This window comes from Microchirus variegatus (assembly GCF_963457635.1).
Source record: "Microchirus variegatus genome assembly, chromosome: 11".
In the NCBI taxonomy this organism is placed as follows: domain Eukaryota; kingdom Metazoa; phylum Chordata; class Actinopteri; order Pleuronectiformes; family Soleidae; genus Microchirus; species Microchirus variegatus.
The window spans coordinates 8,973,998-8,989,830 of NC_139812.1; the positions used below are offsets into that span (position 1 = coordinate 8,973,998).

General features: G+C 42.0%; 1 protein-coding gene across 1 annotated transcript in view; it reads left to right on the forward strand.

The window, feature by feature from the left end:
• ccser2a (coiled-coil serine-rich protein 2a) overlaps nt 1-15,833 on the forward strand; it is a gene marked incomplete at its 5' end in the record, with an annotated part of 42,888 nt that overhangs the window by 13,819 nt on the left and 13,236 nt on the right. Inside the window, 5 exons of the mRNA XM_083897693.1 lie at nt 1,467-1,575; nt 1,688-1,868; nt 2,885-2,950; nt 3,098-3,220; nt 7,805-7,951. Coding sequence (XP_083753819.1) covers nt 1,467-1,575; nt 1,688-1,868; nt 2,885-2,950; nt 3,098-3,220; nt 7,805-7,951 — 626 coding nt within the window. The remainder of the gene's footprint in view (nt 1-1,466; nt 1,576-1,687; nt 1,869-2,884; nt 2,951-3,097; nt 3,221-7,804; nt 7,952-15,833) is intronic.

Sequence of the window (15,833 nt, forward strand, 5' to 3'; positions counted from 1 at the left end):
CACTGAAATAGTGTACATGCAACAGTCTGGCAGTAGAGTGATTTAATAATATTTAAGGTTTGTGCTTGTGTTTTTTTAAGTTCATTTTAGTAGCTGTAGATTAGATTATTAAGTGAGAGGCTATGTTTCAGGTTTCTTGTATTAATTGCATTATTTATTGCTTGTTGTATCTAACAAATTATATCCCTGCAGTTGTTCTTTAAGTTTATAAACAGAGGGAGACAGAGAGTGAGAGCAAGGGATAGGAATGTGAATGGGAAAGTGCCATCTCTGCCTACTCTTTTTTTGGGAAGTGATATTTATAGCTCTCTCTGTCATGGCTAGAGTTAGAGTCTGCAGACATAGAGTGAAAGATAGAGGCTTAAGAGTTCCAACCCATGGGGCAGGCCCTGAGATGTGGGCCATGGAAAGGGTGTTTCCTTTCTTGTGTAAGCATTCTGATTCTGCCACAAAACCGGAAGAAGTGAAAGGGAGAAGACGAGTAACAAAAGATGGGTGTATCGAAGCGGTCTCATGTAGCATTTTCATCCAGCTAACACATCCTTTGACAGGAGAGAGTCCTCAGCTTTTCTCTGTCGGCTGCCTCAGCTGGTGACTTATAAGTTTTGGACATAAACCAGTTACCTCAGCTGCTTTCTCACCACCACCACAGTCCTCCTCTCCCCAGCTCCAGTTCCCAGGGAGTTCCCAGAAAAACAAGGCTGTCAACAAACAGAATCAGGCAGTTTGAGCTGCGAGCGGAGTTGACTTTCTCTCTCTGGCCCTTTAACTGCTCACCAGCTGACTGGACAAGGAGTCATTTCTTCCCACTCTCCGTCTCTGCTGTTGAGGGACTTTCTTCTCCACTTTTGTATTTTACTTTTTGAGGACTTTTTACCGAGCTGAATGAATAAGGGAGTTGTTTTGCTATAGTTCAGTATGAAACAGGCTGTTGGCTGCTGTGCTACTTGGTGAGGTGACACTTGGGGTAAAGTATTTTAACCACCATGTCTGAATTCTTTCTCTCTTTTTTGTCTTTACCTAATTTTTCCCTTTACAAAAACTGGTGACAAGTCAAGGGTTATGACTTCTTATGATTTCTTGGTGTTTGTGTTAGTTGTCTATTTTGTTGCTGCCATGGTCCATTTCATAACTTTATGCCATTGTGTGTTGCTAAATACCGTGTTTTTGTGACTCCTTGAAACTGAAATAGCCTAACAATGTGTGTAATAGCTTGTTTTACAGTTGATGGTGGAGACACTGAGAATAAGATAAATCTATGCAGATTTTACTATTTTATAGACAGTTATAGTTTATGCTGAATTACTTATTACCATGTTGTATGAAACATTCACTCACAGGTAGTGAAAGCCTGGAAAAGGCAGTATAATAGAAAACAATAAATAAAGACAAAAGCTATATATAAGTATTGCATGATGCTATTTATCATATTTTTGCTCTTTCTGCTCTACATTTTTCCTGTATAGAGTTGGACAGGATGTCCCACATTGAGCGGTCAGAGAGAGCCGGTCGGCAGGGGCAGCAGCATAAACACCACCGCTGGAGAGGATCAGGTCATTTCAACAATGACAGCAGGTTGGCTAGGCTAGTAATTTAGTAAAAAGTGGATATAAAAATGAGTGACACCACTGTGTTTCAGCCCGACTCTCTGTGACAGTTTCTCTGTCTTTCCCTGCCTTTTTCTCAGGGCTCATGTCTTTCAGAATTATGATAGACTCAAGTCTTCCAGGATTCCTGCACGTCCTCCTCCCTCTGAAGGCAAGCACCATGGCAACATGGCAATGCTGGATGAGCTCACACTCGAACACATGACGCAAGATTGTAGCTTGCTCAAGAACCAGCTGCTGAAGCTCAAAACATTGCTACAGGTGCGACCCACATGTAGTACATACAGTACATACTGTTGCATCACTTTATAATATGTCACACAGAAATTAAATGTTATTTTGCAGTCTTTCTACATTGTATACACTGCATTCAAAATTCAACAAAGAAAGCTGTTAAGGTAAAGGTAAAAAGATAAAGAAGTCCCTCTGGTGAGTTGAGTATAGTGGGGTACAAGTGACAAATACAATACAGTATCTTTGTTGGAGTGTCACACAAAAGAATTGAATACACAACACCCACCATACTAAAACACACAGTACCATCTGGGCAATCACAGAAATTCGCCAAAGCTTTTCACTGTGCACACTCTGCGAGAAGAAAAAGATTATCCTCAATGCCTTGACTCATTCTACCCTCTACCACATATGGCACCCTCTACCCTCTAATATCATATGTGATATTCACTGTTTTCTTTATCATGATGTGAAACTCTAGACAGTGATTTTAAATTAACACCTGAATGGGTTTTAAGTAGTTGGCTGAAAACATATTTATTCAACAAAATAAAAAGGTAATTAGTTGTGTAATTAGTATGAAATTGAGTGTAAGAATAATATTCTGCTTTCTTTTTTACCCCTTCTGTGCCACTATAAACCTGGCCAGATGAAATATACACTTTCATAAACAAAAAAACAAAACATAACCTGTTATAACATATGCATTTCATCACACATTTCATCACAAAATACTGTTCAATACTTCAAAAATAGTAATTGAATAGTTGCACAGAACAGTCTGTAAACTAGATGAAATAAATATATTGCATGTTCAAATACATACGTATCAACTCTGCTAAAGGTTTCAAACATCAGTGGTTGACAGCTCAGGGTTGATAAAGTATATGTGCTTAGGAGTAAAATTATACCCTCATATTGAAATATTGCACTTGAGGCATGCCTAAGGCTGTTGTCATTGATCTGGCTCACTGTGTACTCCTTATATGTGTGTTTCTCCGCTTGCTTGTCCATAATTGTGTGTGTGTTTTGTTTATTTCCAGCTTGAGGATGCAAACTCTAAAGCAGAGGCTCCTGAAGAGAATGAAGACAATACCAGTGCACCACAGGTAAGTAACTTCTACCTTAGCTTTACAGTGGTGATTGATTGAATGTGCTGTTTGCACAGTGTATATATTTTATTTTTCTACATTTTCCATCTGAGTTCATCTGCATCCTTTCACCAAGACTGCATGTGTGTGTTGGTGTGTTTCCAGTTGGGCGAGCTGATTAAGGAAGTTCAGGTGCTCAGAGAGGAGCTGAGGAATCGAGACAAGACCATTGCTCAGCTCACCCTGCAATGTCAACAGCTGCAACAACAACATCAGCGGGAACAAATGGTGAGTTGATATGAACAGGTCTAATAAAATGCCTGAAAAATAGAATTGTATACTGTTTTGGGGGATACACATTATATGCAGTGTTACCTTAAATTAAATATATACACTGAAATACACTGTACAATGTCCTTTTTTATTCTCACGTTTGGTGCACAGTTGCTGATTGAAAACCTTCCACAGAAATTATCTTTATAAAAAAAACTGTGTTTTTAGTGACCCTCATCATTTCTCATATGATGTAAATGTTAGAGCAACATGGCGAATATAAATACAAGCTAATCCTTGAGTGAGTATTGCAGGATTTATATAGTATGTGTGTTCTTAAAGCATTCACAAACAAGGTCAGACAGGCTTCAGCTCATATTTACTGATTGCTTTCATAAAGTGTTCAGGTACTGGGAGCAAGAGGCTTCTCTTCTGGTAGTTCAACCTCCCTGGCAGCAATTCTCACAGATCTGAGATAGTTGAGCATGTCCAGGCACAAATGTTTATCTTTTGTTTACACCAATTCCTGCTTTATCAGATCTTACAAAGAGATAACATGACAAGAAAAAAAGAACAAGTAGGACCTGAACAGCAGAAATTATAATAATAACCTTGTAGAGAAGTTCCAATGCAGTGTGGATGGTGGGCACAGCTGAACATATTTATACTCACATACACTCTATTCACTTTTAACTGGCTCAATCTTCAGTCTAACATTCATTAATGTCTTGGCCAGGCTTCCTTGTTAGCCAAACAACTGTATGCCTTGCTGCCATTATTAAAATACCCACCTTGTCAAGAAATACCAAAATGTCAATGCAGGGATCATCCACAAGCCATCCCACTGCATGCTATCCCTCCAATTAAAGTTAGCACTCACCCACAACATGCTGTTAACATCATTGCAATATTGCTGGCCTCTCACCCTCAACAAGCAAATATATATGGGAAAAGGTGTATTTTTTTATAAACTAATGAGTGTAGAGGCTAGAAGAATGAAGATGCAAGAGGATGTAGAAGAACATAAGATAAAAACAGAGACATTCCGCTCTGCTGCTGAAGGCCACATTATACTTCTACAACTGTGCAATGCGTTATTCAACTGCTTAACCATGGAGACCCCTCCAGCCTTCATAGTTCTCTGTCGTGGTGCCTGATACGCACTGCAATTTCCCACCCGATCAGTAGGGGTCTCTACGCAAAGTTGTTGTGCTTCTGGCTACAGTGAGCAATGGTGTCCGAGAGAGAAAGACTGCTGTTGTTGTTGCAGCTGAATAACATTGAAACAGTGGCCGTTTCTCACCTGAAATAAATATTTTTCTGTGTCCCGGAAACGCAGTTTTAAGATCATTTCAGGCGAGAAATTAGCCATTTAGAGTCTAAATATGTGATTTGTGTATTAAGATATGACATATTTATAGTCTGCCAGTGACGTTATCGGCGGTGATCAGCTCCGTCTCTGTGGATGCTCAGTGCGCACAGTGGCTGGCACAGAGCAGCGCTATCTCGGCCTGTCCTGAGGACCAATCGCAGCCCTTGCTGTCTCGTAGGTCTACGTAGGTTACGCAGAGCCCTCTGCGTCTCCGACTGCACAAAATATTTTTTAAGTGTCCGTCACTCCGTCAAGGGACAACGGAGACAGCAAGAGCTGCCAGGGTTTCCCCCAGTGTATTATAAGCGGCGGGCCGCCAGGCTTTACTTGCCCCCCCGCCAGGCTTAGCGTTGCTTGTTTATTTATTTTAAATAGATTTTCTTTTATACACCGCAGATTTCTGCTCTGTGCCGGCCACAGTGCGCACCGAGCATCCACAGAGGCGGAGCAGATCACCGCCGACAACGTTGCTGCCAAACTATAGTATATAAGTATACTGTGGCCTTTAAAAAAATATTCTGTGCAGCCAGAGACAACGGAGAGGGGTCTCCGTAACCGGCGCAGAGCACTTTATTCAGGAGTATAAATTGGGCTTGACTTAATGCTTAAAGCTCCAGTGTGGAACCTCGAGTGCCCCGTGGACCACTGAGTAATTATCAAAACACTGTGGACCTGATTTGACTTCCACATACCCCTCCCCATTCAACTACAACTATGATAAAGCAACAATAAGCATTGGGACACAACTCTTACAGCTCTGTTGTGCAATGGGACTGAACATTTTTGTACATTTTGAGGGGCCTCCCGTGTTAAATACACCTATAGCTCATCCCTGGGTAACCTGGGTGACCTCAGCTCACAAACTTATGGTTTATCCATAACCTAAAGCTTTTAGCTTCCTAAGCATACCTAAAAACACCAACTAGAAAAGCAAAAACAAAAAAAATAATAACAACAAGGCAATCAGAGATGGCAGACTTCACCCCATTCACGCAACAAGCCTCTGGCAGCCTCTGTTGGTCATACTGGCAAGTGCAAGTGTGGAAGCACAAACAAACAGACACAGAGCCACTAAAAACAATACTTCACTATCACTCTGTGGGGTGAAGCGACAATGACAAAGTCCTACAGAACATTCAGGTTCTCTTTTATCTGAAGAATCCACTTCACCTTGTCTGGGTGGATTGTGGTATTATAAGCCATAGTGTTGCTGCGTGAGATCAGGCAGGTTTGCACATGTAGGCATGTTGTGTGGAAATGTCACCACAGATGAAAACAAACAAAAAAAACTGCTATACTGAGAAACATAAAGAGTGTTGTGTGGAGCTGATAGGCTTAATTAGCAGTGTGTGAACTCAATTTGGCAATGATTTTAATGTAACAGATATTCATTTATTTTTAAAAAGTAACAAAATACAGCTCTAGTGTGCCATGTTGGCAGATGATGTTATGAGGAAAGCTGAAAATGGAATTCTGTTTGTGTTCTCATGGCTTTCGGTTGCCCTTGCAGCACAGGCTTCAACGGCAAATAAAGCACACAAGGCCTAGATCAGTGTGTATCTAATGGTGAGCCCACAGTTTTTGAAAGTAAACATTAGATTTGTTTTTAATATGCAGCAAAATATGCCCAGCCTGCATGCAGTTATAAAACACTTCAGATATAACAAAAACAAATGCAGCACAATTATAGCACAAGAAAAAAACAAAAAGATACACCTACATGCAAGCCAAACTATCAAAACCACCACTTTAGAGCACAATCCTTCATTTTGTTTCAGAAAACTTGAATAATGCAGGTCTGTGAAGATTATGTAGGCCTTGAAGTCAAAAGGCAAGGGACCTGTAGTTTGTCCTTGACATTGAGTAAAATATGATTCTATACTGTTGGTAAGCAACGAAGGAAATGCTAAGTGATGCAGAGAAACTGCTGAAAGACACAAAGGAGGAACCGACTAAAAAAAAAACAATAAAAGAACTGTGTGCGGTGGCGAGAAAGTTTAAATATATAGTATGCATGTCTGTGCGTTTGTGTATGCGGAGCTGAGAGCAGAGAATGAAAAATTTAATAATAGGAGAGAGAGAGAGAAGTGGAACGATCAAAGAAAGAAAGCATACATCTCGTTCCTACTTGACAGAATGAAGTTTTGGATTTGGCTGCTCATGATTATTCTTCTTGTTTGAGCTGGCAAAATACTAGCAACCTCTGTGGGATTGTGATGTAGTATGCATTGCAACCCAGACAAGCTGAACTGCCTATTATTCAGTTATGTAACATTGATTTATTAGTAATAATTCTGACAAAGGAGCATACAAAATAATTTGCTATAGGTGCTATATGTAAGAAATGTATTATATGAAGTCATAAAATAACCATGATGTATCATCAAAGATTAAGGAAACAGTGGTGCTATCAGTATTATATTTTATATGTGTGAAATAAATTTTCATTTGTGGGCAGCAAATTCTGTTTCGGTCTGTTGCTCCACCCAGCAGTTCAACACACACACAAAAGGAGCAGAGAGCAGCTAGTGCTAAGCGTCATAAATACTTAATGATACCAAACCTAAAAAGCCTCACTACCACTCTGAGAAACATCTTGACAAGAGGAGAAAGACAACAAAGATTTGCGGTGGAGATGCATCAACTATAAACAGGTGAAAGCCGTGAGGAAATTGATGACAGACATTCTGGTTAACTAACCCATTCACTCTGTCTTTCTCTCCCTCTTTCTCACACACTTTGTCAGTGGATATTTAAATGGGACATATTGTGCAAAATCAACTTTTTAATTATTTAAATCCTTATATCTGGCACTCTTGAGGTCCTATCAGTCGGCAAAGTGTGAAAAAAGATGACTCACTCATGCTTTTGTGGTCCTTCTCAGTCTAAGTACAGGAGATAAAACATGCGATGTTGAGTGTTTGTTGATTTTCCTGTTGTGAAGCGAACCCAACCAATTATTTCAAGTACTTTTTTTAAACTTTCAAGCAATATATAATTTAAAATTGTTTTGTAAAAGTGTGCTGTTGGTGGTGTTGTATTCGAAGGGCGTATTCAATACTTTTTAGTTTTGCCTATTTAAAGTTTTCTTTCTGTGTGTGTTTTGGTTTGAACCACACTACAAAAGTGGCAGACCTTTTAACGAGCACTATAGCAGAAGCAAGAGAAGTTGATAGATGTGATAGCTGAATATGTTCTTACATCTTTATTCATTTATGTCTCCCCAGCCTGCTGAGGGACATCAGGTCAGGTGTCAGTGCCACCACCAGAGGGCTCCCTCTTTACATCAACAGAGCTACAGGCAGATGGATAAACGGATGCAGCATCACTATGACAAGGCCACCCAGACGTACTGGAGACCGCTAAGCCATGCTGTGAGTCTGAACATCCGAGGCAGTGTTAACAGCTCCCCCGAGGAGTGCACTCTCTCAACCTTTGTTTGCAAACCATAGTTTATGAAAGCATAAGCTGTTATATCCTCCACTATCGAGCTGCTTGCTTGGTGCAGGAGTGCACGTCACATTTAAACAGTCACATCGGGTTAAACTGACCATGTGCACATGTGCAACATGTTGCTGAGTCATCCCACTTAATGTAATTCAGTCAGTCTATCATTTATCTTCTGCCTCTTTCCAGCTGGCGTGTCTGAACTGTTAGATGACTGTGCCCTGGCCTTTCTATAGCGGGCAATTTATTAGGTTGTTAGTGGGCTTGTCACTCTATCTTGCTCACTCTCCCACATCTCACACTGAAGTCAGAGTTGTGAGGCCAGTGTTAACGTTTGAGTGATGGGAACAGAGGAGAGATGTACAGTAGGGCAATAGGAGGAAAAGAGGATGGAAGATTCATTGGAGAAAGACAGAGAGAAAGACAGTCAGAGAGTGAGAGAGTGAGAGAAAGGTGAAAGATTGATAGATAGCCCTTACGTGAGTTCAGTGTGATGCCACAATAGCACGCTGTGTGGCCGCCAAGTATTGATTCAATAGCATGAGTGCCACAGGCAGGGTGCCTAGTAAACACTCACCTAATTGACCTGCTTTTAATGTTTGCACTGCTATACTTTTTAGGACACTGCACTGAATTACATTCCTTTGGGCAGCCTAAACAAAGTGTTATGTTATCCCTAACATAAACCACAACCTGTTTATGCCTCACCCTAACCTCGAAACTTCCTCATTAGGACCAGACTTTGTTCTCCCTGAGGATTACTGGTCCTGATGCACACACACACAACTGAAAAAAAAACTGTACTGTATAGTTAGTGAATTGGTTGATATATTAAGTTGAAAGTATAGTTTTATGTGATAAAGAAAGGCAACAGAAAAAAATAAAGGGAAAAACCAACAAGCTCAATAACTAAGGCTACCACAAGAGCCTGTGGTTTAACAGTTGCTATGGAAACTACCAAAGCAGGGCTAGCGGTACTCGGTGGACATCATCTCTATGGTGGAAACATCTATCTGTGACCTGGAGTGTCTGGTGTATATTTTCACACTACAACATGAAACATAGCAGGACTGAGTTTGTGCTTTTCCTCTGAGTGCTCCATTTTGTTATTTGTTTGCCTCCTATAATCTACATCACCATGCCATCACTACATTGGACACTATTTCCTGCTCTGTGTTTTGCAGGGTTGTGGGGAAAAGCACATTACGGTAGTGACATTTGGATTTTCAGAGAATGCTGTTCCTGTAAAAGGTTAACTGTGAGGTTTTTTGTGTTGTTGTTGTGTGTGGTTATTTTTGACACAGAGTACAGAGTAAACAAGTAACAGAGAGAAACGAATGCTTCTTCCTGAACCGTATCTTACTTTTAAATGGTATCAAAGCTTTTCTCTCACACTGACAGGTATAGCTCAATGTGTTCTTCAAGCAAGGCTTCGCAAATGCTTCTCATATTTTCCCAAACGCTCTTTTACTGTTTTAAAGTTTGGCTCTCTGGCTATAGTTCTAAACCTTGCCATTAAAAACACCAATATTTTTGTTTTTCTTCCGTAATTTTCAGTACTCTCTCACACACATGCACACACATACATCCTTGCTTTCCTTTTCCCTGCTTTTACCCTCTGAAATGCCCCTTTCTTTTTGATTGATACATCCCCTGAGAATTAATGTGCTGCTGTGTCGAAGTGTTCGAGCAGCTCCTCTTTCTCTGAATGTGAAGCCGGACGTATCCACGGAGAATCATTTCAGTGTCACAGGTCAGAAGCTATAATCCTTTTATAGCTTTTTAGCTTTTGATAGCTTATATGAAGTTTCCTTATCAGTAGCCCAGAGGATGAAGTATACAACATGGCCCTTGGAGATCGAGAATTGAGTCTTGCCAACTTGACCATTGACTCCAGAAAAAATTGACAACTTTCTGATGTAAAGTCAGTTTTTACATTTTTCTTAACAATTTGACTCATGCTTCTCAGGGGAATCATTCATTGCTGTGCGTTTTTGGTTTTTGATTTCAAAACATTGTGGGGGTTTGTTTATTGTTGTTTTTAACATATTTCATTGTTTGTGGAAGCCAGGGATGTGCTTGTCTCCTAACTTCTCACAGTCTGAATGCTTTGGCAACACATCCTGACCAACTGCTGTGGGCACCGCTTTCGACAGCTTCCCCTTCTTAATCTCCATACAATCCAATTTTGAGTCCAAAAAAAAAAATGATATGGATGATATGGTCAGTGTGCAACATGCAGAGAATTATTGGACACATTTTTTCACAGTGGGATGCACAAAATGAGCGACATATCAAACCGCCTAAATGTCACTTGAAGGAAATAATCTTTTTGAAAAGCTCCCCTGAGCAATCACAAGAGCATATTTTTTTGGCCCCATCTTCATTTTGCAAACAAATAAAACATGAATGGTATGATTTTAGTAATACTCCACGTAACATAGTATTAAACTGTTCTGCCTTGCATTTCTATTCATCTGTTTATTTGTTCTGTGCGTGTGTGTATACTTGTGTTTCTTACCTCTTTAGGACCTCTGCCGGCATAACCACTGATTTATTCATGGAGACCAAAACCTGGTCCCAATGAGGCAGAACCTCATCTCTGAGGAACTGGTTATGTTTAGGGCTAAGACTTGATTTGTGGTTTGGTGAAGGCTTGCTTTAGGCATTAACTGGTTGTGCTTAAGATCAGGGATGCTTTGTGTGTGCTGTCTAAATGAATGGAATTCAATGCAGTGTCCTGAGAAGAATAGCCTTGCAGACCTGTGTGTGTGCATACATGTGCCTGTGTGCACAAACGGCCACATGTGTCAACGCACACTCATTGTGAGTGAACACTGAGTTCAGCAGACTGAGGACTGGGGAGCCGACCTTGTTAATAACCCAGATAAACAAACACGAAGATGAGCAGCAGCAGTGAGACAAAAGCAACACAATAGGCAGTGTTTCATCAGTAATAGACAGAGAGGGTAATTAGAGCTCTACTCCCACTCCCTCTATGCATTTCAAATATCCCTATCTTAATCTCTCTCTCTCTTCTCATACCTCTCATGTCTTTTAATCACTCCTGCTCTCTCGCTCTTTCTTGCTTCGGTGATATCTTTGTTTCCCTATGTTTTTTGTTTTTCTCATTCTTTCTTTGACATCTCTTCTCTTCTTATACGTAACATGTAATTAGTTCAATACACACACGCACACACAGAGAAAGAGAGAACAGCAGAGCGATAGACAAAAGGATTGATCGGTGTTAAGCTGTAGGTTGAAAGAGCAACTTTTCCTCCCTCAACTCCTGTCATTACCTCGCTACCCACATCCTCTCAATTCTGCCCTCTTGCATCACAGATACACCTTCTCAAACACACACACACACACACACACTGGCCCATCAATGCATTCTCTCACAGCAGAGTCATTTTGGACAGGTGAGGATTAAATTTGCCAAACTTAGTGGAGGAAGACGTTGTTGTCAGACCTCGAGTATTAGCTGCAGGCAACTCTGTGTAGTAGATTAAAGGATTCACACAGAGAGTCTGTTTTGGGAACATAACGTAATCTTGGTTTCTTCTAAATACTGTTGAAAAATTTTGTAGGATCAACCAGAACAACTGTTAAATTCTTGTTCCGCTTAACCCAATGTCATACTTTTGGGTCTCTTCACAGGTGCAAATTGTTTTAAAAATGCTGAGAGTGCACTTTACTCTGAGAATGGAGAAAATCATACATATAACACAATTGCATGGTTTTGTTTTCTTGCATTTTTTTTCTTTTATATCCAGAGCTGAACATCATATTAGCTTTTATGCCACAGCACAAAGCAAGTAGATTTGAAACATATAGTATGGCATTTCCCAATCAAAAGAATACCAGGAGACTTGGATGACATTGGAAAGCAGCGTGGGATTGTGGGAATTGTAAATGTGTTGTCTCATTTGTTACCCCTGTGTGTTTATAGCTTCGGCAACAGAAAAGTAGTAGGAGCGAATATTTTTTTCCTTACTCTTACATTTCATGTGGTTTGCCCAGGAAGATATACTGGAGACAATAAAGCACATGACATCCTTAAAAGATGATCAAAATTTAAAGGTCCATTACCTTGAACCGAAAAACAAATTTCTATGGATTTAGAGTGCTGGTACCTTTCTGGCTAATGTAAATACACTTCTCAAAAAAACACATCATATTGGTTTTGTCTTTTTTGATATTTTAATGAAGAAATAATGCAGATTATATCTTTAAGTCCTGTTATATTCCTCGCCTTGTTTGGCCCTGACCACAAACAGAACTATTGATTCAAGTTTGATTACAGATTTCTTTATTTTATTTTACCAGAAGCATGTACTGTGTTAAAGGTCCCATATATTATATCCTATTTCTCCAAGTTAACCTAGTTCTCTGATGTCCTAATGAACATGTCTGTGACATGCTTTGGTCAAAATACCATTAGGATCAAGCACCACAGCAGTTCAATCACCCTTCCAAAACAGCCCTGGATAGAACGCTCTGTTTAGTAGTAAAAAAAGAGAAAAGTAAAACAAAACTTTTGGGACAGGAAATGAAAAGTGATCGTTTGAAGGCTCTAGCAGGCATATTGCCATCATATATAACATGTACCCACTGGACAGATAAATTCTCTGAGGCTGGAAGTTTGTGTAGCACTGTGGAGCCAAGAATAGAAAATTTTTCGCGGACTTCCGGTTTTAAGATTCTGTTGCCCTTACCAGTACTCTCGCGTGTCTTACAGACAAAGCGGAGCTCTGCGAGACAACAATTCCAGAAATTTAGCGTCTTGTGACGTCCCATGGAGCGCGGAAGTCAACATTGTGTGTTTTATTCATTACCCTTCCGGCGCTGTGTCGAGCGGCAGCCAGCAACAGTTGCTCTCTCTTTTTTCCGCATTTTTAGCTATTTTTTCTTATTTTATTTTATTTTTATTGGTGTTTTCTCCCAGTAAGTTGTTGTGCTAACCCTAGCCAACCATGTTTGTGAACTTTTTTCCATGTTTTTTGTCCTTGTGTCTCATTCTTGGGACAATTTTTCCCGACCGCATCTCCGTCTTGTCGCAGCAATGCGGCGGGTCTATTGTTTACACCCGAGACCAGCTGTTGTCGCTAACACCATCGGCGCTAATGCGGGAGAGGCCTGAAATCCCCAAAGAACTGAGGAGAAAGTACAGGGGATGTAAGGCTGGACGTAAACACCGGGAAAAGAAGAGGAGATACAAACCATCTCTCCTTTCCATCACCATGGGGAACGTGAGGTCGCTGGCTAATAAGATGGACGAGCTGGCGGGCCTGGTGAGGACTCAGCGGGTGTATCGTGAGAGCAGTGTGCTGTGTTTCACGGAGACGTGGCTCCACGAGGACATCCTGGACTCGAATGCAACTGTGGACCGCTTTCAGACTGTTCGGGCGGACAGGAGTCACCGGGAGAGTGGCAAGAGGAAAGGTGGGGGACTTGCTATTCTTATTAACAACAAGTGGTGTCATCCTGGTCACGTTACTGTGAAGGAGCGTGTGTGCAGCCCGGACATTTAACTGCTTGCTGTGAGTCTGCGGCCATACTATCTGCTGAGGGGGTTCTCACACGTTATCGTTCTGGTTGTTTACATTCCTCCGACCTCAAACGCGGCGCGCGCGAGTGACGTCATACACACCGTCTTCGCGGATCTTCAGACACGGCACCCAGGCGCATTCATTGCAATATCTGGGGACTTTAACCACATCACTCTGGCTGCCACACTGCCCACTTTCAAGCAGTTTGTGGACTGTCCCACCAGGGAAAACAAGACACTGGACCTGCTGTATGCCAATGTTAAGGAGGCTTACAGCTCCACTGCCCTTCCTCCTCTTGGAAGATAGGACCACAACCTCATCCACCTGCAGCCCCTGTATAAGGCTCAAGTCCAGCGGCTTCCTGTGACCACCTGGACTGTGAGGAGATGGTCACAGGAGACTAATGAAGCTTTACAGGGCTGCTTCGAACTAACAGACTGGGAGTTGCTCTGTGATTCACATGGAGAGGACCTTGATGATCTCATGGACTGCATAACGGGGTACATCAATTTCTGTGTGGACAGTGTTGTTCCTAAAGTGACTGTACGCTGTTTCCCCAACAACAAGCCGTGGGTCACCAGAGACATCAAGGTCCTGCTGAATGAGAAGAAGAGGGCCTTCAGAGATGGGGACAGAGAGCAGATGAGGCAGGTCCAGAGGGAGCTTAAGGAGAGGATTTAACAGGGCAAAGACAGCTACAGGAGGAAGCTGGAGCACAAACTCCAGCAGAACAATGTAAAGGACGTGTGGAGCGGTATGAGGAGCATCACTGGCTACAAACCATCTGGTAGCCAGACAATAGGAGGTGGTACTGAACGAGCCAACGTGCTGAATCTGTTCTTCAACAGATTTGATGAAAGGGCTCTGGACTACCCCTCCCCGGCTCCTCTACAACCATTCACCTCCAAACCTCCAGCCCTGCTGACACCCCTTCCCCTCAACTCCTTCCTGACTTTACCCTACCTGTCCCTCTGCACTGTGAGAATCATGTTCATGGACTTCTCCAGTGCGTTCAATACCATCCGGCCTGCTCTGCTGGGGAGTAAGCTGACGGCGATGCAGGTGGACCCTCCCCTGGTTTCCTGGATTATGGACTACTTGACGGGTCGACCACAGTATGTCAGACTGCAGGATGGTGTGTCTGATACTGTGGTCAGCAGCACTGGGGCTCCACAGGGAACTGTTCTTTCCCCCTTTCTGTTCACCCTGTACACCTCAGACTTTCAGTTCCTCTCTGAGTCCTGCCACCTGCAGAAGTTTGCTGACGACTCTGCAATTGTTGGCTGTGTCAGTGAGGGGAAGGAGGAGGAGTACAGGGGCGTCGTGGACTCTTTCGTCAACTGGTGTGGAGCTAATCATCTGATTCTCAACTCCACCAAGACTAAGGAGCTAGTGGTAGATTTCCGCAGGAGAAAATCTACCCCCACACCCATCTCCATCAACGGTGTGACTGTAGATGTTGTCCAGGATTACAAGTACCTTGGAGTATACCTGGACAATAAACTGGACTGGGCCAAGAACACTGAGGCTGTGTACAAGAAGGGCCAGAGTCGTCTCTATTTCCTGAAGAGGCTCTGGTCATTCAACGTATGTAACACCATGCTGAGGATGTTCTACCAGTCAGTGGTAGCCAGTGCCATCTTCTTTGCTGTTGTGTGCTGGGGAAGCAGGCTGAGGGCAGCAGACGCCAAGAAGATCAGCAGGATCATCAGGAAAGCTGGCTCCGTCCTGGGGGTCGAGCTGGATTCTTTGGTGGTGGTGTCTGAGAGGAGGATGCTGTGTAAACTGCACAGTATCCTGGACAACAACTCTCACCTTCTCCACCAGCTGCTGACTTCGAGCAGAAGCACCTTCAGCAACAGACTCATTCCCCCCCGGTGTAACACAGAACGCCAGAGGAAGTCTTTTCTTCCTGTGGCCATCAGGCTGTTTAATTTAGCTACTTCTGGCCGCATTAGGAACAGTGGAGACACTGTGTCCTGATCCAAAATGTGACTTTACCCATATCACTTCATCACTTTACTTTGTGTGCACTATGCTGATATCATTAGTCACCTTATCACTGTTTATCACTTTCAACATTTGCTCACCATATTTAGTTGTGCGTACTGCTGTAAATTATATATACCTACGTTGACTGTGATTCTTTTTTTGATTCTTTTTTGTGGCATTGTTGCATTTAAGTTACTGTTGTAAGTTACTGTTGTATGTCTTTTTCCTTCTGTTTGGCACTTTGTTGCATTTGTCTTATTTGTTT